We start from the raw sequence: 26,107 nt of genomic DNA, 5'->3' as shown, positions 1-26,107 counted from the left end.
ATATATGAAATTTCACACGCAAGTAAAAGATCTCATTTTCTGCCTTCTGTCAAATTTTGAGTGATTTCCGTGGACGTAGTAATTTACGCTATTTCCGATTTTTGAAAAAACGCAGGTGAATTTATAAAGTACTAATAATATTTGCAAAGTCTGTAAAATGTAGTTAAAAATTAACAAAAAACTACAACCTAAAACACATTGTGCACTAGTAAAAGCTCACAATAATAAAAGTTAAATTGTTATAACGAAAAAATTAAAGATAAAAACTATTGAGACATTTCAATACAGTTGTTTTAATGAAACAAAAATAACAACATTAAATATATATTTGATTTTAAAATGTACCAAAGTTCAATCTTTTACAGGGAAAGAGCATTAAAAAATCTGAACAACCATAACTGTACAAAAATGGCATTCCACAAGTCATGTAGTTTTATACTTTTATCCCTAATTTTTGCCAAATCAATAGCAACAGAATTATTTTGCACCACTTTTTTAAAGTCTCTGCCAACATTTTAACTAAACTTTAAAATCACTATTGTGAGTAGAATGTGAGTTCAAAAAGAAAAAAATAATCATTGCTTTTAACTTAATGCACTAAAATCACATACATATTTTGGTTCAATAAATCATATACAAAATTACTTTATATATGTGGAGATCTATTTTTATTAATATTAATCACCTGTAACAATGTCATCAATATTTTGTACAGAATTCAACTATTCAAAACTCTTAAAATTATTTCTTTTTATAAAACCTTTTGGAAAAAGTGAATTGTGTAATAATGGTGAGATATGGCCACAACTGTTGCCAAGATCATGATGGATTTACATTTAGAACATAATAGTTGTATAAACCTTTTTTAAAAATATAACAGCCTTGTTCTGGTAAAGCTTAATACAAATGTTTATTAAAAATTTAAACACTATGTTTAATGTCTGGGTCTATTAAAAAATCAAAGAAACATATTTAAGTGAAGCAGAAACTAAATGCAATTACTTCTACTAACTTTAAAGAGGTCTTTTTAAAAATCATACATGTAATTGTAGTTTAATGTTATGCATGATTTGATAAAATACAACCTGACAATTCTAAAGAAAAAAGAATTTCAAACAACATCATATATATGCTACAGTATGATAAGACAAAATTAATACATGATTACAAATTCCTCAAAAATTACTTCTTTTCATCAGACCTTTCTGATACAGTCGATTCTGGTTTTTTAGATGGTTCATCCTCTTTATCTGGAGATGGCAAATAGTTTAGTAACATCAGTAATATGCATAACAAATTATAAATTCTATTTGAATGTATCTACCAGCGAGACAAAATCTGATAAAATTTCAATTAAAAAGTTTCGTTTAGTTAACTTTTAAGAGCAGTTAGCAAATGATATGTTTAAAGTGATAGTGTGAGATTTTATTTATTCTACAAGTTTTATTGAGATTTTATGGTATTTGAAATTTTGGGTTATTCTGGGAATATTTATCTATTCTGAGTTATTTTGGCATTAGAGTTTTTGCTATATTTGTTGAACTTTGGGAAATAAAGTATAGTCAGAAAAAAAAAAATTCAAACCTTGTGATGGAGGTGCTGGAGACTTTGAAGAACTTGCAGGGCTATTTCTACCACTTGTTTTGGCAGCTGAAAAAAGTTTAAAACAATTTGAAAAAATGTCAACACTACTTTAAAGTACTTACTCTTAAAATTCCTCCAAACTGTTCTTAAAATATGATTAGACAAGTGACAAAGTATAACCTGTTATAGCTGGGTTGACTAACGCTGGGCTGCTAGTCCTTGATGTAGAAGCTTGTTGTTGCTGTTGATGGAGCTGCTGCTGTTGTGTCTGCATCTGTGGTTGCTGGGGAAGGTTGGCTCCTGGCAAAACACTGGGTGTTACTAAGCGATTGAGAATGTTACGTTCAGACATCTGTAATCTTTGTGTAACTGGTGGCACTCTTGCCAGTGTTGCTGGAAGGCGTGAAACATCTTGCTTCATGTCACTAAGCAGCTCCTCCAATTGATTTAAGACTAGACATAAAAAAATAAATTCAGAATATATTTGCAAATTAATTAAATTTTTTTAAAGCAGGTTCGTACACTAGCAGTCATATCAATTAGGCATAACAGTGAGTTAATTACTTAAAATGAAAAATAATAAATAACTAATTTTAGGTCTGCTGTTTTTTTTTCATAAATACTTTAAATAGTTTTCAAATGTAAGAAGTTTACTAACCTTTATGGAGAACTGCATTGGCAGGTTTGTTACCTCCCAAAGATTCTTTGCTTAAGTGTTGGTGACTTTCTGCTAAACATTCAAGCTCTGCAAATCTACAAATTTTTGCTTTATTAATAAATGATTTCAGATTTAAAATAAAAAAGATTGATCTCATAAAAATTGAAAAAAAAACAACAAAACAAATCAGAATAAGACATACCTTTTTAAAAATCAACATTTAAATAACATGCTTTTGCACTAAAAAGTAGAAAATGATTTTTTTTTTTAAATTAGAAGAAAAGTGTAGGCTTCTTCTTTGATTTTAATATTATTTTTGGTGATCCATAATTTTTTTCAAGTTATAAAAATAGTGTTTCATTACTATAAATTTTAAAAGTATTTATTTTTGACATTTTAGTGTATTATTATAAAAAGGCTTGTTATTTAAACATTTTGTATTAATTTTTATCAATTCTTGAAAATTTTGTATACAACTAAAACCAATTACACACCAAATGAAAAAAAAAATGTGCATACAATAGTGCATTAAATAGTACTTTATACGGGAAACACAATCCTTTGCTTAAAATAAAATAGTAAAATTTTATGTCACATTGCATTGTCATCAGGTCTTGACCCCGTGCCAAATTAAAAAAACCTATTAGAAAGGGTTAAAATTTTGCTTGTCATTTTTTACCCATGACGAAAACTAAAGTATGAGAAAGCAAGTTCTATAACAAGCTTTTAATGGTGAATTATTTCAGGAAAATACTGCATTGAATGAATTTGTGACAAATTATTTTGGCAGACTTTTTTGGCCAGCCATATATAATTTAGTTAATATATTTTAAATGTATGTATTTTTGGCCAAACATATTTAAATTTAGTTAATATATTTTAATGTTTATTTGAAACAGTGCACATACCTTGCATTAAGAGCCATTGCAGGGTGGGCATGATCTTGAGTAAGGTTTAAATAGGCAGCACGCCTTAATTGTTCTTCTATCACAAGTGCTTGTTCTAACAGCTAAACATAAGAGGAAGATAATACAATCTATGTAGTGCAAATAACTGTGGCTTTAAACTAAATACATGGTGAAAAAAAAGGAAAAAAAGCACTAAACAATTACATAAACCTTCAGCATATGGCTGCTAAAATTATTGGCTAGCCATGGGACAAATTTTAAAAAGCTTAGAGATCTTACACTGATATAATTATTTTTTATTTGCTTTATACAAAATGCTTTGAGGCCTGTTAATTTCTTTCACAAACATAAATTTAGTAATATGACACGATTGTAAGACGGAATTCAGAAATCAAGTTATCAAATTTCAGCCTTATACCCCACCATCACTCTACAATATAGTTTTGTTTTGCTTTCTAAAATATTAACTAATCAATTTTTAGTACTTTTTACAAATTAAAGATGCTAGCAAAATAATATTTTATTTAAAGTTTTGTAAATGCAAATGAGACATCACATTTACTGGAACTCAACCGCCCCTGCCCCCACCTAAGTATGACAACCCATCTAAATACACAGATGATCTTCACAACAAGTCAGTAAAGGATGACCCTTGTGTTTAGTACAATGAATATGAGACAGTATTTGAATAATGTCACAATAGACAAATTGTTCTTTAAAAGCACACATGACTAGCCTAATCAAAGCAGAGTATGGTTAATCGTGATATAGTGTAATAAACTAACTCTTACCTTAAATCTTCTGGCTAAAAATTTGTTTTTTATCTCCAGGAAATTGCCTTTGCCCTGCTCAGAAATGAATGGCTCATTAATAATCTGAAAACGCAAGTCATTTTGAATATCTTGCCATCGACCATAGCCATGACTGATGAAGTTAAAGAAAAGTTTAAAGCTTTTAAATGATTTTCAATAATAAATGTAGTTTGATTTTTTAAAACCTATACAAGGTTATTACCCTTCAACAAATAATGCTCATTTCTGTCTCATTAGATTGCAAGCAAATATTCATTTGATAAAGGATACGTTATAATTCCTGCTAAAAGCCAGTAATCGTGTCGACGATGCCAAACTTCATGTTCTCTGCCTTTAGTTAGTGCTCTTTGCTCATTAGACCATAAAGTATGCAGCTCAGTAAACCCTCCATCAGCAATATTAAACATAAATTTTTGGAATTGTTCATCTTGTTTCCTAGATTCTTCACTTTCTTTCTTATCTTCTGCTTTCTCTGTATCTTTTTTGTCTTCAGATTTTTTAACCTCTTTTAAATCCTCATAACCTATAAATGTGGACATGTAAAACAATTGTGTATGCATATAAGTTGTAGTTTAACTTAATACTAATTTTCTATGGAAGGAAATGGTGGAGGCCCTATGCTCCATAAGGAGCAAAGAGGACTAAGTCAAAAGTCAAGTCAATTTTCTATTAAACCTCTAAATAAGCAACTATCAAAACATGCATTTTACTAAATGTATTAAGATTCTTAAAGAGGGTCAGGATTTTTCTTAATATACCATTATTAAAGAATGTAAACTAAGTAAAATAAAAGTATGGTTACACCAGTGATTGCAAGAAAAATAGGTGTATCAGAACAAACACATTACTTAGAGTAATATGCCCTAGTTATTTTAGCATATATATTTTAAAATAAAAACCATAACCCTGCCCCCAAAGAATAATAAAATTTAAACAAGTACCTTCTTTTTTTTTATCAACTTCTTCTTTGCTTCCTTCTACATCTTTTTTTTCTTTTGAAGAATCTGCCCAAAAAGAAATTTGGATTACTTTTGTTATGCAATGTATATAAAAATGTATCCAAAATTTTCAATTCAACTGTATTAAATTTAGTAATTAAACAATATCACAATTCAAACTCATCTGAACTGGGCTCCTTCAAATTTCATTCTTGGCATCACAAGGTGAAAAAAAAATCAGTACTAATCATTTACTATTAAAATATATTAAATAATCAATACCTTCTTTGTCAACAGCTGTCTTTTCTTTTTTATCAGCATCTGATTTATCATCTTTGATTTCAGATTCAGCCACTTCTGTTTTTTCTTTCTCATCTACTTCCATACTTTCAGTTTTACTGCATTTTTCCTTATTTTCGTTTGCTACATTCTCAGTCTGCTAAGAAGAAGAAAAACAACTTTGTCTAAACAAATTCACAATTTTGATTTTCATTACAACAAAACAATTTAAGTACACTAGAAGTACAGAGCCAGTAGTTGAAAATCACAATACCATGAGCTCTTCCTTTGGCAAATTATCTTTTTTAATATCTTCAGCTTTGTTCTCTTCTGGTTTAGTGCTTTCCTCTGTCCCTTTGATTTCTTCTTTTTCTTTATCTTCTTTTTTAGCATCTTTCTCAGCTTTTTCTGCTTCAGCTTCAGTTTTTAGCTTTTCAATAGCTTCACCAGCTTTAACATAAGGCATACTGTGAGTCCCATTAATAAGCTCAAATTCCTGGACCTACATTGGGTAAAAAGTATTAATAGAATTATTTATTATAAATAGCCTGCAACTTCTGATTTAGTTTCAGCTAAATTTAATATCTCATATAAATTATGTTTCAAAATCACATGCTGTCTTCTTCACCTTCTTTCGGACAAGGGACATAATGCCTATTCTTGTTAAAACATGTTGCCGTGACAAGCCCTCACGCGGTACTCCATCCGCAAATGATTCAGCATTATCTGCTCCAGGCTCACACAAATGGCGCATAAAGAGGGAAACATAAGCTCTAAAGACTTTTTCAGTTTTGCCTCTGAGGTCTCGGACAAGCCTATATATAATCAAAATTAAAACAACATTAAATTCCTAATTATTCCAAAAATGTAACAGTTAAAAATTAAAATCCAAAGAACAAATGGTTTTACTTGTATAAAGTCTAGAAAGAAGTAATTTTTTTTTAAAGAAACTTGTCATTTAAGTAAAATACATTGCAGAATAGGGCATGTTTCTGATAGATTGTTTAGTTAATTGTACTTTTAATTGCTTTAAAAATTGTCACAGTCCAGTGGTTCAGCTTATAAAAAGTAATATTGATCAATCTGAAATGCATACCATTGAGAATTAAATGCATCTTGAGGAGGCATACCCCATCTCATCACAGCATTTAAAAATGCTTTTCTCTGTCTGGCATTAAAGCCTAAAACCTGTATATTAAAAAATAAATATAGATGATAAACAATAAATTATTATAGGATAATTTCAACCAAATTGAATTTTTATTATATTCTCTGGAAAAAAAGTAAAAAAGAATCAACATAAAGGGCCATTTATTTATGTACAGAAAATTATGAGGTACAGATTTAGCTTATAAAACTTACAGATATGTATAAAATTGTACAGCTGAGCCTTTGAACATAGTAAATTGAATTAATATGTTCCTAAAATCAGCTATGAAGTTTTATGTTTGTCCACAAAAATAAAGAATGATTTTTCTATTGTATCATTCCTTCAATGAAGACAATGTATACTGTTAGATAACATTTAAAACTTACTTCAATTTGTCCATTTACTCTTGCCAGAAGAGGAGGCAGAGGTTTATCCTTCTCGTTTCTTCTCCTGCTGCGTGCTACATAATTATATTTCATTTTATTAAACATTCAGAGACGTTTAGATACATAAAATTATATATGGAAATATATACATATAGTACAATAAAATAACTTTCCTGAGGGGGCAAAATTAAACTGTTGGTTTTGCTATTTTTTCAAAAAAGTTTTCTTACTTGTAGCTTGTCCTTCTTGTTTATCATCAAAATCATCATCATCTTCTTCATTAACTAAAAGAAATTGTTTTTAAAATTTTAGATTGTTAAATAAGGAATAGGTATTTCTTTTGTTTTTAAAAACTAAAGTAGTAAAAAATATTCTTACATAATAAAATGCATGAACAATGCAAAAATGATGTGTTTATTTTTTTTTTAATTTGTCAGTTTGTTGTCATCCAAGTCTTTACCTACATGAAAAGTTTGAAACAGATCGGCCCAGTAGAAGTGATATTTTTTGAGAAATCCGAAATACCTTTACTACTTCCGGATCTCCAGAAATCACTCAAAATGTGATAGATTTGCAATAATAAGATCTTATACCTATGTATAGAAAAAATTTTCCTCCTAAATGAAATGATATTTATATTATCAGTGTTTTAGAAACCAGAAATAGAGTAAATTACAACTTCCAGTTATCTGTCACTCACAAATTGAAAATAATCCAAATATAAGATCCTAAGCAATATAAGAATTACATCTACCAAACTGAAACAGTACTCAAGTTAAAGTGTTCTTACAGAAAAGGGATAAATTACCACTTCTAGTTACCGGAAATCATTCAAATACTATGCATACAATTTAATACATATAAATGAAATTTCTTCTACACAATTTAAACGGGGCTCTAGTTATTGGTTTTTAAGAATAGTGGTTTTTAAGAAATAGAACTAGAAATTTGATATAATACTCATATATGAAATTTCCTCATCGTAACTGAAACTACTCAAGCTATAGTGGTTGCACACATAGACACGTACAAATTTCATAACCAAATTTCATAACCAAGTTTTTCCATTACAAAAGATATAAAATGTCAGTTTGTCAAACAAAATCTCTACTTAGGTTTCTCGTACAATTACAAAGCATTGTCTTTGCTCAATATGATAGGGTATGGAGGTGTAAATGCCGAAAACTGTCAAAATATATGTTAATTATACAATACTTCCTCTATACTCTGTATATGAGAAAGTAATAACTTTTTTATATAACTACTTTGTACCTTGACTGAAATCAGAATCATAATCTGAAAGGTTTTCTTTCCATGCTTCTTCATCATGGCCATTCATTGCATCATTATAGTTAACTTGTTTTCTAATACGCTTTCCTTTTCCAAGAGTCCTAGCCAGATCTTCCTGCTGTTGTTCATAATGATGCCGCAGCAATTTTTCCCAATAAGCAGGATCTGCATGTTCCGCTTCTTGTTTTAAAACTTCTGTCTCAGGCTCCTCCTTTTACAAAAATAAATTATTTTAATTTAAATTATTAACATTAATTTTAAGCTAAGTGTAGCACTTAACTAAAGTTAAATCCAATACCTCTTCTTCTCCCTCTTTGATTGTGTAGTTAGCAACTTTGAAAGAACTGAGGTATTCATTCATTGCCATTTCTTTTTCTTCCTGGCCTGCCTGTGTTCTGTCTAACAGCTTTCTAATTGCTTCCATATCATATACTATTCTGTCTTCAGAACCTAAGGTAAAACATTTTTAATGCTATTAAAAAATAAGTTATAAATCAAAAAGGTTTTTAAAATAAATTTAAAGTAAATTTAAAGTAAAATTAGCATTAAAATAATATCTTCTTAATTTTTCAAAAAAAAAAAAACCTGAAATAGTAGAGCTTGAATACGAGTTTATGTCAGTAGAACTTCACTGAGTCCACCCAGCTCTGATGGGTATCTTACTCACATTAGGGAAAGTAAAGGCAGCTGGGTATAGTTTTGATCATACTATGCCTTCATATGCAGGGGTCACAGAGATAAGTGAACTCTACTACACTGTCCCATGGACAGTCAGGTTCAAAAAGCAAATTTTACTTTTTTAATTTCAATTTTTTTTTTTTAAAAGTGAGCTTCAAATTTCTGGAATCTATGGAATAAACTGCATTTTAATTTACCTTCTTTAACACTTTCCTCTTCTTTAAAAAGTTCTTCTGTTCCAAATTTAAGAATATCATCTAATTCCTTTTTACTCATTGCTCCACCTTTGTTACCAAGGCCTGGTCTAACAACCAAATGTGTTAGCATCATTTTACGCTTTGCAACCTGGGTGATGCGCTCCTCTACTGAGCTACGAGTAACAAACCGATAAATCATCACCTTGTTAGCTTGACCAATACGATGGGCTCTACTAAATGCCTGCAAAGAATTTATAGCACTTTCAAATTGTAATGTAATTATTAGTGCATTGATGATTTATGATGTCATATGGTAATAAAAGAAATCAAACCTTTTTACTTTAACAAAATTAAGAAGTTTACTTACTATTAAAGCGATTAGTTTTTATAGTTCAAAATATTTTACCTGTATATCATTATGCGGGTTCCAATCAGAGTCATAAATAATAACAGTGTCTGCTGTGGCTAAATTTATACCAAGTCCTCCAGCTCGGGTAGACAATAGAAAAACAAACGCTGGTGCTTCTTTTGCTAAAAATATTTTTAAACATTTGCATTTAATTAATTTTTAATTTTTAAAGTAAATAAAAATCTTATACTAAGTTTAAATATTTAAAATATTAAATCTTTAAAAATGAAAACATTTTTTCTTGACAAACAAACCAACCAACATATATTTCTTTGATCCAGACAATAAAAACCCAATACAAGAAGTTTTCCAAGCTACTGAAACTATATTGATATGTTAGTTACATATAAAGGAACCATGTTACAACAACAAAGAGATTTTATTCATTTAAGTTTCAACTTTTATAAATGAATGAGGTAGTTTTAAACAAAAACTTGACTTTAAATAAAGCGGGAGGGAACCCCCCTAAACTTTCTCGTATATTCTTAGATAACACTACGGGGATGGCAACTCGGGACATATACATGCTTTTTAATCAGTTTTTATATACTTAAACTTTTTAAAATAGAACAGAATCTTGTAAAAATAAAATTGCGCACCAAGTGAATAGCAAACAATGTGTATGATAGTGTGAAATACTAGTACTTTATAAATTCATACGCGTTTTTGGACAATCTGAAATAGTGTTAAGTACTACTTCCAGTCAACAGAAAATACTCAAAATTTGATAGGTGGCAGAGAATTAGATCTTTTACTTATATGTGAAACTTCATTTATTTATCTAAAACAGTATTCAAGTTATAGGTTTTTAAAAAAAAAGTAGAATAAGTTCTGCTTCCGGTTACCGGAAATCGCTGAAAGGTTAATACAGAACTATCTGAACTACAAATTTGATATAATACTTATCTATGAAATTTCATCAACCTAGCTTTAACGGTACTCAAGTTATTGTGTTCACAGACATACATACACACATACATACAAACACACATACGGACAAAAATTGCAAAACTATGTTTCTCCGACTGCAGGAGTTGAGAAATGTCGAGAATTGTAAAAATCTCTATTTCGATTTTTTGCACGATTACAATACTTCTATACTTTGTATACGAGAAGAAAAAAGTGAAGAAAAATTAACCACCAAATATTAACAATGAGAAATTTAAGTTGCCTTACTATATAGATCTATGTGATGGCATGGCGTAGCGGTAGAAATCTAGTGCTCAAATTCGGGTTCAAGTTAGTAGAAAGCCCTTGAGTCAACACAGCTCTGATAGGTACCGAACTCAAGTTAGGGAAAGTAAAGGTGGCTGGGCATAGTGCTGACCACACTATCCCTTGATATGCAGAGGGCACAGAAACAGGTGAACTCTAGTTCACTTGCCAGGTTTGAATAGAGAACTTACTTTTACTACATAGAACTGTAGCCTACTTGACATACTTTGGGTGCATCAGGCAACTAAAATAAATCTACAGTATGTACAGTATAGAAAAGGGTTAAAGTATAAATTTACTTACAATTAAATCTGTCAATAGCATCCTGTCTCATGCTTCCAGTAATACCACCATCAATTCTTTCATAACGATAATTTTCTGCTTCTAAAAAGTCCTCCAGTAAATCCAACATTTTTGTCATCTGTGAGATTTTAAAACCATACATGAAATTTCCTGTTAAAGGTAAATTTACCTCAAAGTAGTGTTTTTCATTCATGCATATGGGAAAGTCTTTTTTTTAAAAAAAAAAAGGCAAACCTGAGAAAAAATAAGAACTCTATGGCCTGTTCCAAACAGCTCTCTCAACATCTTTGATAGAAGTTCCAGTTTACCAGAAGCTTTGATTAAAGCAGATCCTTCAAAAGCATTGTTGTGTGTTCTTGGAGCTTCCTGTGTTGCAAAATGTAATTAACCAGTAATGTTTTTTTTTTAAATCATACATTATATAGAATTGTAAATAATTCATTAAAAAAATGTGTTTCTACCTGTGCAGCTACTGGAAAAAGATATGGGTGATTGCAACATTTCTTTAAGTCCATCATTATATTAAGAAGTGATGTTTGATTACTTCCACCTTTAATGTTCAATGCTTCATAATTTCTTGCCAAAATATATTTGTAATATTTTCTGTAAAAAAAGAACGATGTTACAGTAAAATATATACAATTAAAATTTGCCAGAGTAGTTTGCAGGTTTCAAGTTCATGGGTCAAGCTTAAATAATGTCCACCCTTTAGTGCCAAAATTTCAGCCTCCTTTCCCCCCACTTCCTCTATATTAGAATATTAAGGACGCTGGAATAAGATATTCTGAGATAAAGCACAAGAATAAATCTAACTCATAAGATATTAAGTATTAAGTGGATGTTGATTAAAACATATTTTATCAAAACTAAAAAAGTAGTTATAAAGGTTTTTTTTTTTAAATCTCACTTCTGTAAAGCAGATAGTTCTACTCTAACAATGAACTCAGATTTTGAAGGCATCCCCTTTAAAACATCAGCTTTAAGTCGTCTCAGTAAATGTGGTCCAAGCATATCATGAAGTTTTTTCACTTGATCTTCTTTAGAGATATCAGCAAATTCATCCAAGAAGCCTTGAAGATCACTGTAAATATTGAAATAAAATACAATTTATCTAAAAGCAATCCAAAACAATAAGCCCACTGAGATAAAAATATTCTTAAACAAAAATGTAAATGGATTTCATAGATTATAATGCAAACTTCAATAAGATCAACATGCAGTTTTCTTAAAATTATATAACTGTTACATTGTGAGGACAGGGTCTAAGGACAACGTACGACGATCCAATATCACTCAATAGAAATCACTAAACAGAACCGCAATTGTACTTTCCTTGGTTTTTATTGTACTATTTAAATACATAATGGACACGGATGACCACATTGACATTTTACACCCTAACACAACATGACTAAGATTGATTAAACTCTATCCCCTAACTAAATCATACTCTCCCATGTCACATCCTTACTTGCCTCGTCACATTCAAAATCTTTTATTAATATAAATCATTCCAGAACATACCTACTCTCATACCTATTCAGTACACTAAATTACCATTCACAACAATAATAAGGCACTAGCATTTATAAAACTGTAAAGAAAAGTGAGGGTGTCTCATACATTTTATGAAGCATTTTTATCACAAGCATTTACAGCAACAATAACTGAATTTTCAAAAATAAATTAATAATTGGCTTCTGCCCATAAAATAAAATATTACTGTTCACAACTTATTTTGAAGGCAAGGTAACTAAGAAGAATGTTTAATGTCACAACTTTTATCAGCACATTGATGTTAATCATCTACATTACTCAAACAACTTACATTATTATTTTCAAGGAAATGGAAAAATTGTTATTTTTAATCTAGACCTTTAGCTACAAAAAAAAAAGTAGATTAGGAATTGAGAAACTGTCATTGCATGATGACCATTCACAGGGTCAGAAAATGTTCACACCACTTGCCTTGATATTGGATGAGTAGGGAAGGGGGAGATGTTACATAAGCAGCCAGTAGATAGAAGAACAAGCTATTACAGCTGTAAACAAAGGTTACCAAAAGAAAACAATCTAATTGATGCTCGTCATGGTTTTATGTTTTTAAAGAAGGTAAAGGAGTAACCTTTTAAACATAATCCTAATATTGTAACCCTTGTGCCAAAATTGTAAAATTATGGGCAAAATCATAGTTATTTTTTAACATTTATTTTAAACAAAATGTTTTTAACCACTCAACTAAAACTGTGTGCGTTTATCTGTTAAAGCAGTCTCTCACTGTTATTTACAAATCAATAGTTTAATATAGCTAATATTTAAAACAGAAGAAGTGTTAGTTACTCTAAAATAATCATGAAAGTCTAACATTGTAATTTAATGTTTCCTTTGTAAACTACTTTATAAAATTTAAATTTAACAAAAAAGGAAATAAATTTTATTTTGAAATTAAGCTAATAATAATTTAAACTGTAATGATCTAGTTGGACTGTCATTATAAATTTTAAATTACACCTTATATATATATTCTTAAACATGGTAAAACATGCAAGTCTTCAACAGTAAAGAGCCTAAATCTAGACTAATTGCAAATTACAAGTTTTAGTTTGTGAAACGGAATATGAAATCAACCAGATTTGCTGAAATTTGAAAGGAAAGAATCAAAATTAAAAACTGTTAGTGTTTTTTTTCTCCCACAAACAAGACGTTTAAAATGCTAGAAAACAAATTTTAGCAATTATTTGGCATTTTAGAAAACTGTTTTAAAAATTGTAATAGAAATTGATTAAAAAAATCTATGCTGACAGAGTTCAGACAAGATTTGGGAAAAATATAGCACAATTTTGAGGGGGGGTTGTAGGCTGAAGCGTGACATCATCTTAGGGAGGGGTCTGCTTAAACAAGATTTTTGTTAAACATTTTGTTAAACTTATCAAGGTAATATTACGATATAGTGTCGGTTATTATTCAGGAACAGTACAGCAGAAAAAACGTCACACTATCAGTGTTTCATCCAGGCATTTTTTCGGGGGGGGGGGGGGGGGGGGGGGAGGAATTTCCATAGAAAATATATAATTTTAACATTGTCGTTAAAAACAGTCCGTAAAATTTTCTTCCACAAAGACACGGTTGGACTCACGTTGAGTTCAGTTGTTTTTTTAAATCTGTAGGCCTATAGCATATCATATGTATAGAAGGAACAGCTATTTGAAATTGACTGTGACGTCATTTATCTTTTTTCCCCCCACAAGCAGTTCCAAACACATCTTTGGTTCATGGTGAGGTCACAAGAGCCAGATTGCAAAATAAAATAGAAGCAGAGAGAAACTGTAGATTTGGGCGGGTAATAAGGCAGATGGATAAATTAGGCTATATTGGTAGCTAGATTACCAGGCTTGGGAGATGTAAGATTCATTAGAAATACAGCTTTATTTTAGATTACTTTTTCCCGTGTTTTGTTATAAATATTTAACTGATGATAGCGGAAAAGTTGGACTAAAAATGTGCGTTCTGAAAAACTCTGTAATTTGCATAAGTTCTGAATCTTGACCTAGATCTACATTTCATCTTGATCTAGCATTGTCAGACATAGCGCAATCATCCAATTAAAAATAAATGTGCAATTTGGGTGTCCGTTTGACGCAAGTACTGTAATTCTCTATTTAAATCCGAATATTTGGAATGCACAGGTCGGCTGTTTCTGTAGAAGAAATTTCTGTTATTTTTTCCTAATTTTTAAAAATCCGTAAAAAAATAGACAAAAAACGAAGAAAACTGGCGGAAAAATTAGGCGAAAATGAAATCAGCAGAGGAAAATTGAAGCTGCAAAAATCTGATTTCCGCTACTAAATTCGGAAAAGTCACATCCCTGTAAACATGTACTTGGGTTAATTGTGAGTTCACATACAAGGTGAGTTGAATCTTGATATAGATTGAATCTTTATCTAGTACAGAGATCTAGCCTAATCACCAAATTGAAAAGAAATGTGCATTTTGATCATCTGTTTTGAATTAAGTGACAACAAAGAAATCATTAGACCAAGCGTAATATGACTATTTTAAATAGGAACATGTGGAATGTCAGCTGTTTCTGTAGAGATCATTATAGCTTTTGTTAAACACAAAAATCAGCAAGAATCTGTGGCAGAATTATTTGGGAGGAAATGAATTTAGCACAATAAAATACTGCTCAAACGGAAAATCAGATTTCAGCAAAATGTCACATCATTGAAGTAAGTCAAAGTTTATGTCACATTGCACTATAATCAGGTCTTGAAATGCATGTTGTGTTTGAAGCACTATCATCAGGTCTTGAAATGCATGTCGTGTTTGAAGCGCTATCATCAGGTCTTGAAATGCATGTTGTGTTTGAAACAATTCAGTTTGGTAGCAATGGTTGAAATTTAGTTCTTAAGTTATGATCCATTACAAAAACAAGATGAAACAAGTTTTTAAAAAAGCTTGTAAAAGAAATCACTGTTTTAGTGTCCTTTTCTTTTGACTTACATTTTTGATGTTCTATAATTTTATGTTTAATTTCAACTTTTTTGTAAAGTGACATTTTAAGCAAATTATTATTATTTTAGTTACCTGAAATTTTCAGGTGTCAGGAAGTTAAGCAAATGAAACAATTCTTCAAGGTTGTTTTGTAATGGTGTTCCGGTTAACAAAAGCTTGTAGCCTAGTTTGTAATTTGTCAAAATTCTGAAAAACTAGAAAATTAAAATAATTTTTAATAATCCAAACAGTATGTTAAAGTATATGGTAAAAAATAGTAAATTTAACAATAAAAGAATCTGTTTCACCTACTTTTGACTGATTATTCTTCAACCTATGGGCCTCATCAACTACCAAAACAGCCCAATCAACAGAACCTAGACATGCTGCATCAATGCTGATTAACTCATATGAAGTTAACAAAACATGAAATTTAACATTACAGCCTTGCTTCATTCTGGATGCTTTGGCACCACCTCTTATTGCATTATCATCAAATGAGAATTCATGTTCTCTGAAACGAGGTCATACAACATTAAAGAAAATAGAACAAGAATCCAAGTTTTATGCAAAGAAAAATTATTTAATATGTAAAAACAAAATTTAATTAAAATACCTAATAACAATTCTGGAGTCTTTATCTCCAATATATGTCACCACATAAAGATCAGGTGCCCAGAATTCAAACTCTCTCTCCCAGTTGATTATAGTTGAAAGAGGAGCACTAACTAAAAATGGTCCTTTACAATGTCCCTTTTGGTAGAAAATATTTGAAGATTAAATATATATTTTAATAAAATAAGTTTCAAATTTGTACATGCAGCAAATTAAACATTCACAATTTTAGCACACCAAACAACTTTATCATTAACTTTTAACCATAGATAATACTAAAAGTACATCTTTTATACCTCTTTATAAAGAGAATACAAAAAAGTGATGGTCTGTATAGTTTTTCCAAGTCCCATCTCATCTGCCAATATGGTATCTGTATTATTAGCCCATGAATAGCGTAGCCAGTTCAGACCTTCTAATTGATAAGGATGCAAGTTTCCACCAGTTTCATCTAAATAAGATGGCTGTTTATCAAGTTGTTTACGCAGCTATGGATTGATTTAAAAGATTAAATTACAACAAAAGATGGTTGCTTTTATAAAAAAAGGATAAACAAATATTACCTCAATTTAAAACCAAAACAAAAGTTATCGGTACCATTACAATAATACATATGCAAATATTTAAAAGGTGAACATTTTATTATTTTAGGCTGAGACTTTATACCAACAATATCAAATGACTAAATAAGCTAACTTAATTCAGTGTAAAAACAGACTTGACAAAAATGTAACAATCAACACTTTCAAAATTTAATGTTAGTGTTGGATTTGAAACTTTCATGAAACTTACATCAGTTGTAGGATAAGCTGGAGGCATTTTTGATAAGATATCTTCATCCAAATCTCTTTTTTCTCTTTTCTGTTTTCCTTTACTTTTCTTCCCAGCTTTTTTGGTTTGTGGAGGTTCATCATTACCATACATTACAAGTCTATAAATTAAAGATAAATTGTATTCAAAAGTTTGTGTATAAACAAGGTGAATAGCTACAAAGATTAAGTTCATAAGGCTTTTAACCTGAGATTTTTGTAGTCATCAATAGCAGTCTGTAAATCAGCTATATCAGCATCTTCTTTTTCCCAAGTTGCTTGATCATATGGCAAATCTCTCCATTTTACCAAATAATAAGTGCCTTTATCGGTCTCCCTACAAAGTACACACAAGTATTAAACTTAAAGTAAATGAATGCAATAGAAATTAGAAGACATTAGCTGCTGCTTATATTAGCCTGCTGCACAAATAAACATTAAACCTCAATGACATACATGTGGTTAATAATCCTATGAATGTTCAGCCATTCTGGTCGCACACCATATCTGTAAAATCTATCTTCAAGGTTATGCGGGTCCTCTTCTTTCATTTTATCTTTGTAGCTGCTTCCATCTTCAAGTGGTGGTGGTTCATCCATATCTACTCTTCTGATGTAATTACGATACAAGGCTGGATGGTAAACATCGAGCTGGCAAATAAAATTACAATTAATCTATTATATCTATTCAAAGTAAAAAAAATTATACTTGATTCTTGAGTACTAATGTATTGGATTAAGAGGTATTCAGTTTAAAATCATGTTACCTGCAGTTCGGAGACCCAAGAGCAATGCCAGTAAGACATATCTGCCCACTTTATGAAGAACTCGCGCAAAGGTTTCTGAAAAAATGTAAGTTATGGGTAAAAAATTCATGGAAATATACTACATTTGGCTAAAAATGCAGCATCAAGAATAAACATGTTTTTCTTCTTATTTAACAAGCTTATATTAAAAAACCTAAGATGATATTATGTTTATCCTTAAAGTTATAATAAAACCATTACCAGAGTCTGTTTCTTTGGAGGATCATGATGAGTATGGTCTAATTCATCGTCAGTCTTAGGGGGTTCACACCATCTCCAAGTAAGTATTTTCTTCACTTTACCCTTTAAAGGTTTGCACTGCAATAAAAATGCAACAAGATCTTGCATATCTAGATCGAATGACTTTTCAAATTTATTAAGCTGAAAATTTTGTAAAGCTTACTGAGCATCTTGGACAGTGCCATTCTCCATCTGGCACACCTTTAATTGGAGGATTTAAACAATGTGTGTGATAAGCAGAAGGACAGAGATCACAACATAGCAGCTCCCCACCATCTTTACAAACTCTACAAAATTCCATGTGATCATCTTCTTCTTGCTCCTTTATTCCTTCGCCCTCCTATATATGCAAATGCAAATATTTTAGTTCAAGTAAGAACATACAGAAAAAATATTCAGTCAATATTCCAACAAACATCCAAATACATTTCTTTTTCAGTTATGTTAATATTTTGATAAAAACAACATACACAGTGAGGACAACTCCATTTTCCTTCAGGTGCCTCTTCAAGCTCAGGTTCAAGACATACAAGATGGTATGCACGCGGACAAGTATCACAAAGAATGATTTCTCCACCTTGCTGACATACTTCACAGTAATCCTGATGCTCAGTCTATATATATATAAATAACACAATGTGATTAATTTAATTTTTAAATTCTATAAAAGAAACCAATAATTTAGAAGTGAGAAAATGTGAAACTACCTCATAACCATCTGCATCAGGGTCATTTGGATATTTGCTTGTCAGCTTTGTTTTCTTTTTTCTTCCTCCACGTCCCCTTTTTGTCTTCTTCTTTCCTGATTTATCTTTTTCCTGCTCTTTAACTAAAGCAGCTTCTTCTAACTGGCGTTCGAATTCTTCGTCACTAGTATTAAAACCTTTTTCTCCATCATCATCCTGTATTTGAAAAACTTTAATTTATGAAAAATCATGTAATAACTGGTTATTCTGAAACTAAATTAAGAACAAATATAAAATACTCATCTAAATCATAAGAAGTATATTGTACGTATGTGCTTAACAACATTTAAGCTTTGAAAATAAAAAATGCTACATTGGGTATCCCAGGCTAAGCATGCCATAAGCTATGTTACACCTTATCTTAGCAGATAAAATAGCAGTTTGCCTAAAATATTCAACTTATGTCATGGTTGAGTCAGAAGGAACTAGCAAGAACAACTCACGTTAGAAGTTTGAAAAAATCTTACAGAGCTATTCTTCTTCTTCCTTCTTTTCTTGAGCTTTATTTTGAGAGGAGCTAAAGCAGGTGCATTTGCCTTCTTGGATTTAGACCTTTTCCGAGAACCTGACTTTTCCTCCTCCTCTGCTTCTGAGTCATCATCATCATCTGCATCTAAAATTATTCCCATTTTGTAATGAAGTAACATCAGCCCTAAATAATTACAGAATAACAGTGAGTAGGTCAAAATTTAAAAAACCAATACCTCTCTGTGGTGTAGAAGGAGAGTCTACAGGAGTTTTGACTGAAACTACAACAGGAGCTGGAATATCAGGTGGTCTGTCACTTTTAAAAGGATTGTTAGCAACAAACTCTCTCCATTTTATACCCAACAGCATGACCAGCCTTTGCTGGGGAATCTATAAAAAAAAGGCGTATTCTACTATACACATTTGTAACATTCATGTATCTATGTAGAGTAACTGTGCCTACCTTGAACGTGGACCAACCTCTAACACCTTCACTTTGAATAGTCATAGCACTGTTATTCAGAAGTTTTATATGTAACAACTTCTGTGTCAAAATTAGCTACAATGAATTGCCGATAGAGGAATGAATAATTCCAGTCTGCTGGCAGCCATTTTTATGTTACACATGACCTGAGACACATTCCGACTTTGTGCCTTTTTAAATGTTTAAATGTTTGGCTGTAGAGTATTTACGAGCTTTCCTTTTCATTCTTTGTCAAATAATAATGAAACTAGGTGGCGCGAAGTGAAAGCTAGTATAGAGGTGTTCGATGTTGAAAAATTACAGTAACAGGTTATATGTAAACATGCAGCAAAAACATTATGCTAGTATACTACCTTAGGGTTTTCTTTTGTCAACATAGGTCTCATCAGCTGGCTGAATAATTTGTAATTGGTAACATTCTTGTAATCTTCTTCAGAAAAATCCATTGTGACATTTTTTAAGCCATTTTCATCACAGAACTCTTCAGAGGACTTCTAAATACAATAATTTAAATGATACACTGATATTGTAAACAATGCATATAATTAATGTCTTTTTCTTTCCTTTATGTCTCTTGTGTTTGTTTAACAAATTTTTACTGCACACCCCCCCCCCCCCCCCCCCCCCCCCCGTTATCTACCCTTGTAAGTGAAGCCTTTGTGATAAGCCATGCAATTATTCAGGCAAACCATTTTAAAAATGGGACTAGGTTAAAAACAATAAAAGATAAAACAATAGTACCTGAGCAGGTCTGGTTGGCGCAGGAGTTGCCTGTACAGCTGATCCTTTTTTTCTCTTTTCTTTAAGAGGTTTAAACCCAAAGGACTTATCATCTTCTGAACCATCACCCTCACTTTCCTATATTACATTTAAAAACTTGTTAAAACACTTACAAAACCTCTCTGGAGGTTATTAGATAATAAATGCAACTTAACTTTAAATTACAATTTAAAAGAAAAATGTTCTGTAGCATGATATTCTTTTAATGGCATTCTTTTATGAGTAATGCTGTGTTGCTTTTATGACCTTAATGTCTCCAACTGTGAGTATGCTCACAACAAAAATTGCACAAAACAGTTGTTTAGCTCGACCTGTCAAGCCTTAAATAGTTTAAGAAAAATTTCCATTTAGGCTACTGGGTTAATATATACCTCAGCATCACTTCCATGTTTGCGTTTCTTTTTTTTGGATCTTTTTTTGCGTTCACTGCTATCTTTTTGTTTTCTTTTCCGACCTCTTTTACTTGGCTGCTTTTCAACAATTTCCTCCTCTTCTTCATCCTCTTCTTCTGCTAAGAGTAAAAAATGGATCTGGGTTACATTCGTGTAAAGAACCTTGCTTTTAATCAATTTGGATAGAAATTGGATAATCTTTAAACCCTAACTAAGATTTATATTATTAATATATGAGCCAACCCGCGGCATATCAAACGCCGCTATTTTGTTGTTTTTTCTACTTTTCAGTTATTCATAATTTGTGAATTCGACACTACCAACGCTGCCACCGAAAATATTTCTTTAAAACACTATAAGTATAAGTAGCTCGTTAAAGATGATAACCCCCCTCCTCCCCCCTCCGTTAAAGTAAACCCCACTTAGTTACCCGCCCCTACGTTTAAAATAGTTTCAAACTAAATTATCTGCCCCTAATAGTCGTCACTAAACCCGGCTATGTTTGTAAACATTTAGAGTGAACCACAGCTCAGTAGTACATAAACTCTATTTGTGTATAAAAATATTGTAACGCGACGCCTGTTTAAAGAGGGCGATTTGAAGCACAGCCGAGCGGTTCAGTCAGACAGAGGTCGGCGCGTCATGTATTGATTTTCGGTCCACTTCAAAGTCTATAGACGTCGCTATCTTAGGGCATTATAGTACATATCATACATATTAATAAATGTCCAGATTTCAGCAACACAGCGCAGGGTTCAAATTAAAAATCGGTCTATAAATAACCCGGGAAACTTGGTTCAACTTTGCTGTACGATATCTCCGAAAGTATTTAATATATTTTGACGACCAACCCTGCGCTAAATACGTCTACATCTAATCTGTATATCTGCCAAGTTTCACTGTTGAGGTACGAAAACTCGAAGACTCTATAGACTCATAGTAACAACCCTGTTTTTAAAAGTTGAAAGTCTCCCCCCGTTCAACGTTTGAAATCATATTCAAATCAAACTTATACAGTTTAAAAAGTTATTCAATTACGAACAGAATGATGTATAACATGTTAATATAAACACAATAAAAGCATGCAAAAAAAGTGTTGAACACGCAGGGGGTAGGGAAAGGCCGATTTGTCCGATTTTCTCGGCAGCGGCATTGGCTTAGCTATATAAATAAAGATACTAGGCCTACAAAGTTATAACAAATTTGACAGTATGGTTTGCAAGCTAGGACAATTTCAGTAAACGCATAAAAAAACTCACAGAACTTGAAAAAATCCTGTTAAAAAAAAAGGCCCATGCTAGCCGGAAAAAGACATTCATGCGCAATGGAGAGAAACCAACTTGCCATCGCGACGATGTTTTCGATGGTACTGCGCATGCGTGTGTTTACAACCACAGAACCCTAACCCTATCTTTTGCAGACTAAGTGGAGACGTTGGGGAGAAAAATCTTTTTCCGAGTAGGCCTAGTCACTTCGTAAAAAAAATCACCTTTTTTTATAGGAAAAAAAATCATAACCATTTAACCATTTGAGCTACATCAAAAAGGAAAACTGGGATGATTAGGCCTATAGATTAGATTTTCTCACTTAATCTAAAATTTACCCTATTTTAAATTTAAACATGACCACTGAATGATAGACAACCGTATTTAATCCATTAGGCACTAATTTTGAAGCTTTTAATTCATTTTAAACAAAATTAGGCCTACTTAATTTAATATTTATTGTCACTCTCTGCCATGCACAACACACCTCTCCATGACAACTTCTCTTATGTTTGAAGCTTAAGAAAACCACGAATCCGGTTAGACTTTTTAAGCGGCCATGCACCCAGAGTTCCTCAATAGTGATCACGAAATAGCGGTCACGTGGTTTAAAAAAATAAATAAAAGTGGTTAGCAATATTTGATTTCTTTTTACATAGACTGATACTGATAAACATAATAGTTCTACAGACTTCAATTCAATTTTGTACTCTTCAGGTTGATATTTAAAAAGTTCTAGTATTTTTAATGAAACCAACTTTTAAATTAAGGCTTCATTTTCCAACGCAAATTTTGAAATGCTTTTCTGGCATTTTTAGCCTTGCCACCTATAGTTTGTTGTTATAGCGTGAAAACCCCGCCATTTTGCTCGTGGTAAACATTTTTAATAGTAAATTGTAGAAGGTCACTGGAATTAGGCCGAAAAAACCTCGGAAGTCATGCGTCCGGTCCGGAAACCACCTTGTTGTAAGCAACCGACCACGCCTCCAAGTTAGCAAGTAATACTATTATAGATACCGGTGTCCGATAATGGAATCTTCTTTAAAAAAGGGGTGTTGGGTTGTTAGTAGTATTGTAATCTCGACTAATTTTATGGTTAGAAGTTAGGGTTAGGCGTATGGTAGGACCAGGGTTGGGGTTAGGGACAGGGTTAGCATAGCCAGCCATCTGTGCACTTAGTTAACTAACAGTAACCTAACACCCCTTTTTTAAAGATGATTCTATTTTCGGACACTGGTGTAAACCTTCTCCCCGAAAACTGTTTTGTTATTGTAATTTTTTACTCCTTTTAACTGTAGATCTAGCTAGATGTTTTTTCCCAGTTAAACCAATTTTAAAAATGTATCCTAGTACCTTGAGTCTACATATTAGAGTAGAAAGGCAGCTGAGTAACACAGTACTTTCGGTTTGTTTCTTTGTGAAACGATTACAAAATAGCGCCTGATGAAAATCTGATGTTCGGAATTTTTCACTATGTCTGATCGATTTGCGAAATTTACTCTAGAGTAAAGTTCCACGCGCGGTCACACATAGCGAACTCCCGACTTTCATCGACTTTTTTGTAACCGTTTAACACAGAAACAAACCCAAAGTACTATATTATTCCTCTGCCTTTCTACTCTTAATATGTATCAATCATTTTATATTCCTACGCATTGAATTTGAGATATTCATGTTTTAGTGACGTGCTACTTGCGATATTTTTTTCCCCTCTTTTTTTTTCCCTGCGGCCATCTGAACCGGCCTGCGTAACGATCGTGTTTTATACGTTTTAATCCTAGTTTAATAAATAAAATAAATATTTTACACTTTTAAACGTGTTGTTGATTGTATTATTAATTAATAGATTTCAAAACCAAATTAAAAACATGTTAATTAAATTAATTAACGACATTAAAAGTTGACCCAGTGATGACTCAAGGGACGCAACTATAATAATCATAACAAAGGGACGTAACAACCACTGACAAGACATAACGTAACATTTGCTTAGATATGCTTGTATGTAGAGACACAAACTAGATTTAGAAGAAGTAGATGATCGAAATAATTTAAAACAGCAGAAAAAATAGAAATTATATAGATTCTAGGCTTAGCTTGAAATGTAGAGCATCTAGAACTAGGCTAGTCTAGCTCAAGTCGTTGGTTACGCAGCGCGGTGAAACCACCCAAATCGACACCCAAGCTGCGGCCACCCCTATTCACCTATCAGGTTGCTTTATTAGCCTAATCTATCGTATGTACAGTGTCCCGCACATATTGTAGAAGCTATTTATAGTTAACCTAGTTATAAAAAGCTTTGATTGGTTGGTTTATTCATCTCATCCGGGACTTAGTGTTTTTCATACGGGGAACTAGAATCGCCTTCGACGTCATACCTCGAAACTTTAAAATTCCTACGCATTGAATTTGAGATATTCATGTTTTAGTGACGTGCTACTTGCGATATTTTTTTCCCCTCTTTTTTTTTCCCTGCGGCCATCTGAACCGGCCTGCGTAACGATCGTGTTTTATACGTTTTAATCCTAGTTTAATAAATAAAATAAATATTTTACACTTTTAAACGTGTTGTTGATTGTATTATTAATTAATAGATTTCAAAACCAAATTAAAAACATGTTAATTAAATTAATTAACGACATTAAAAGTTGACCCAGTGATGACTCAAGGGACGCAACTATAATAATCATAACAAAGGGACGTAACAACCACTGACAAGACATAACGTAACATTTGCTTAGATATGCTTGTATGTAGAGACACAAACTAGATTTAGAAGAAGTAGATGATCGAAATAATTTAAAACAGCAGAAAAAAATAGAAATTATATAGATTCTAGGCTTAGCTTGAAATGTAGAGCATCTAGAACTAGGCTAGTCTAGCTCAAGTCGTTGGTTACGCAGCGCGGTGAAACCACCCAAATCGACACCCAAGCTGCGGCCACCCCTATTCACCTATCAGGTTGCTTTATTAGCCTAATCTATCGTATGTACAGTGTCCCGCACATATTGTAGAAGCTATTTATAGTTAACCTAGTTATAAAAAGCTTTGATTGGTTGGTTTATTCATCTCATCCGGGACTTAGTGTTTTTCATACGGGGAACTAGAATCGCCTTCGACGTCATACCTCGAAACTTTAAAATTTAAAAACTCGACTTCCAGAAGGAGAAAAACAAAAGTATTTGACCTGGATATATTTAGAAATGGACAGGTTTACAGCAGATATCGGTAGTTTCGTATAAAACATCAAAACAAATATTGTACGAAGCGATAAACAGGCGATGACCGCACCGGTGTTTTAACCGCGCGTGGAACTTTACTCTAGCTCTAGTCTCGGACGATTTAACGTACCTAAACTAAATTACGAGGCGTAATACTAGATCTAATTTGATAATAAATTTAAGTAGATCTACCTTCATCAAGATCATCATCTCCATCTACACTAAATTCGTCTTCTTCTCTCCTCGACATGGCTGATTCAGATAAAGCTTTAACAAATGAACAAAAGTGTCTCGAGTTTAGATTTTTCTAGAACTAGATTTCTAGATTCTTAATATAAATATTATAGCATGTGATGTAGCCTACTGTTTACTGTTTACACTTTGCACCACACACAGTCATGGATCTAGAGTCTAGTATATAAAACTAGAATCTAGGTCTAGATAGAACTTATCTAGATCTAGGTTAGATCTTCGTTGTTTGTTCGTAGCCAATTGTAGAGTTTAAGGACTGGATCTAGATCTAGAATCTAGATTCTAAACTAGACAGATTCACAGATCTTAGAGCCTAGACTAGATCAGATCTTTAGGAACATTTCCAGTCACAGAAAGCCGCTTTTACATTTAGAACATGCGCAATCGACGCTCATTTGACATCCCGTAATTTCTATCCCATAATTTCTATCCCATAATTTCTATCCCATAATTTCTATCCCATAATTTCTATAAAAAAATATCCATCCCATAATTTTTAATAAGGTATAATTGTAAATATGGATATGAATAGAGTATGGTAATAATTATTATTGACATCCGCATTTATTTTTAAAAGTTGCCAATAAAATGTCCGTGCCTTATTATTGATCTAGATTTTAATCAAATCTAAATGATTAAAATAAAAACAAAAACAACAACATTGGAAACTGAATTTAGATCTAAAGATCTAAGCTTAGACTCCCGTAGTTAATCTAATAGTGAGAATAG

The 26,107-nt window shown here is 31.8% G+C and overlaps 1 protein-coding gene across 6 annotated transcripts; it reads right to left on the bottom strand.

Annotated features, from left to right (window-relative positions):
- Nucleotides 1-273: 273 nt before the first annotated feature.
- On the bottom strand, nt 274-25,812 carry LOC131929362 (chromodomain-helicase-DNA-binding protein 4). 6 transcript variants are annotated; one of them, XM_059285499.1, is made up of 41 exons: nt 25,746-25,812; nt 25,319-25,393; nt 20,620-20,759; nt 20,210-20,326; nt 19,822-19,962; nt 19,221-19,374; nt 18,960-19,129; nt 18,478-18,672; nt 18,241-18,384; nt 17,934-18,110; nt 17,732-17,848; nt 17,492-17,566; nt 17,182-17,375; nt 16,934-17,062; nt 16,709-16,847; nt 16,213-16,404; nt 15,918-16,054; nt 15,614-15,815; nt 15,395-15,516; nt 11,715-11,888; nt 11,269-11,410; nt 11,042-11,173; nt 10,808-10,925; nt 9,287-9,411; nt 8,881-9,121; nt 8,304-8,455; nt 7,988-8,216; nt 6,946-6,999; nt 6,716-6,789; nt 6,276-6,367; nt 5,808-5,994; nt 5,454-5,681; nt 5,183-5,339; nt 4,904-4,966; nt 4,233-4,485; nt 3,942-4,074; nt 3,151-3,251; nt 2,243-2,337; nt 1,765-2,037; nt 1,585-1,650; nt 274-1,250 (listed from the first exon to the last, which is right to left on the bottom strand). In XM_059285499.1, exons 1-41 carry the CDS (start codon nt 25,771-25,773, stop codon nt 1,183-1,185), a joined length of 5,805 nt encoding a protein of 1,934 aa, XP_059141482.1. In that variant the 5' UTR covers nt 25,774-25,812; the 3' UTR covers nt 274-1,182. The 6 variants fall into 6 exon arrangements, with proteins under 6 accessions (XP_059141482.1, XP_059141484.1, XP_059141485.1 ...); XM_059285501.1 differs by having other exon boundaries at nt 5,183-5,336; XM_059285502.1 differs by having other exon boundaries at nt 18,984-19,129.
- Between the last annotated feature and the right edge of the window lie 295 nt (nt 25,813-26,107).

Source organism: Physella acuta, unplaced genomic scaffold (assembly GCF_028476545.2).
Source record: "Physella acuta isolate Inbredline_101_S28 unplaced genomic scaffold, ASM2847654v3 ptg001618l, whole genome shotgun sequence".
Classification (NCBI taxonomy): domain Eukaryota; kingdom Metazoa; phylum Mollusca; class Gastropoda; family Physidae; genus Physella; species Physella acuta.
The sequence above is the reverse complement of the archived record's forward strand: the minus strand, read 5'-3'. Positions and strand labels throughout refer to the sequence as shown.

Excerpts from the sequence above, each read along its gene's own strand:
- LOC131929362 (XM_059285499.1), bottom strand. The coding sequence starts at position 25,773 with ATGAGCGTCGATTGCGCATGTTCTAAAT. Across the intron at positions 16,405-16,708 it reads CAGCTTATCCTACAACTGAT|CTGCGTAAACAACTTGATAA; the intron begins GTAAGTTTCATG and ends ATCAATCCATAG. Across the intron at positions 5,682-5,807 it reads TGTCCCTTGTCCGAAAGAAG|GTCCAGGAATTTGAGCTTAT; the intron begins GTGAAGAAGACA and ends TACCCAATGTAG.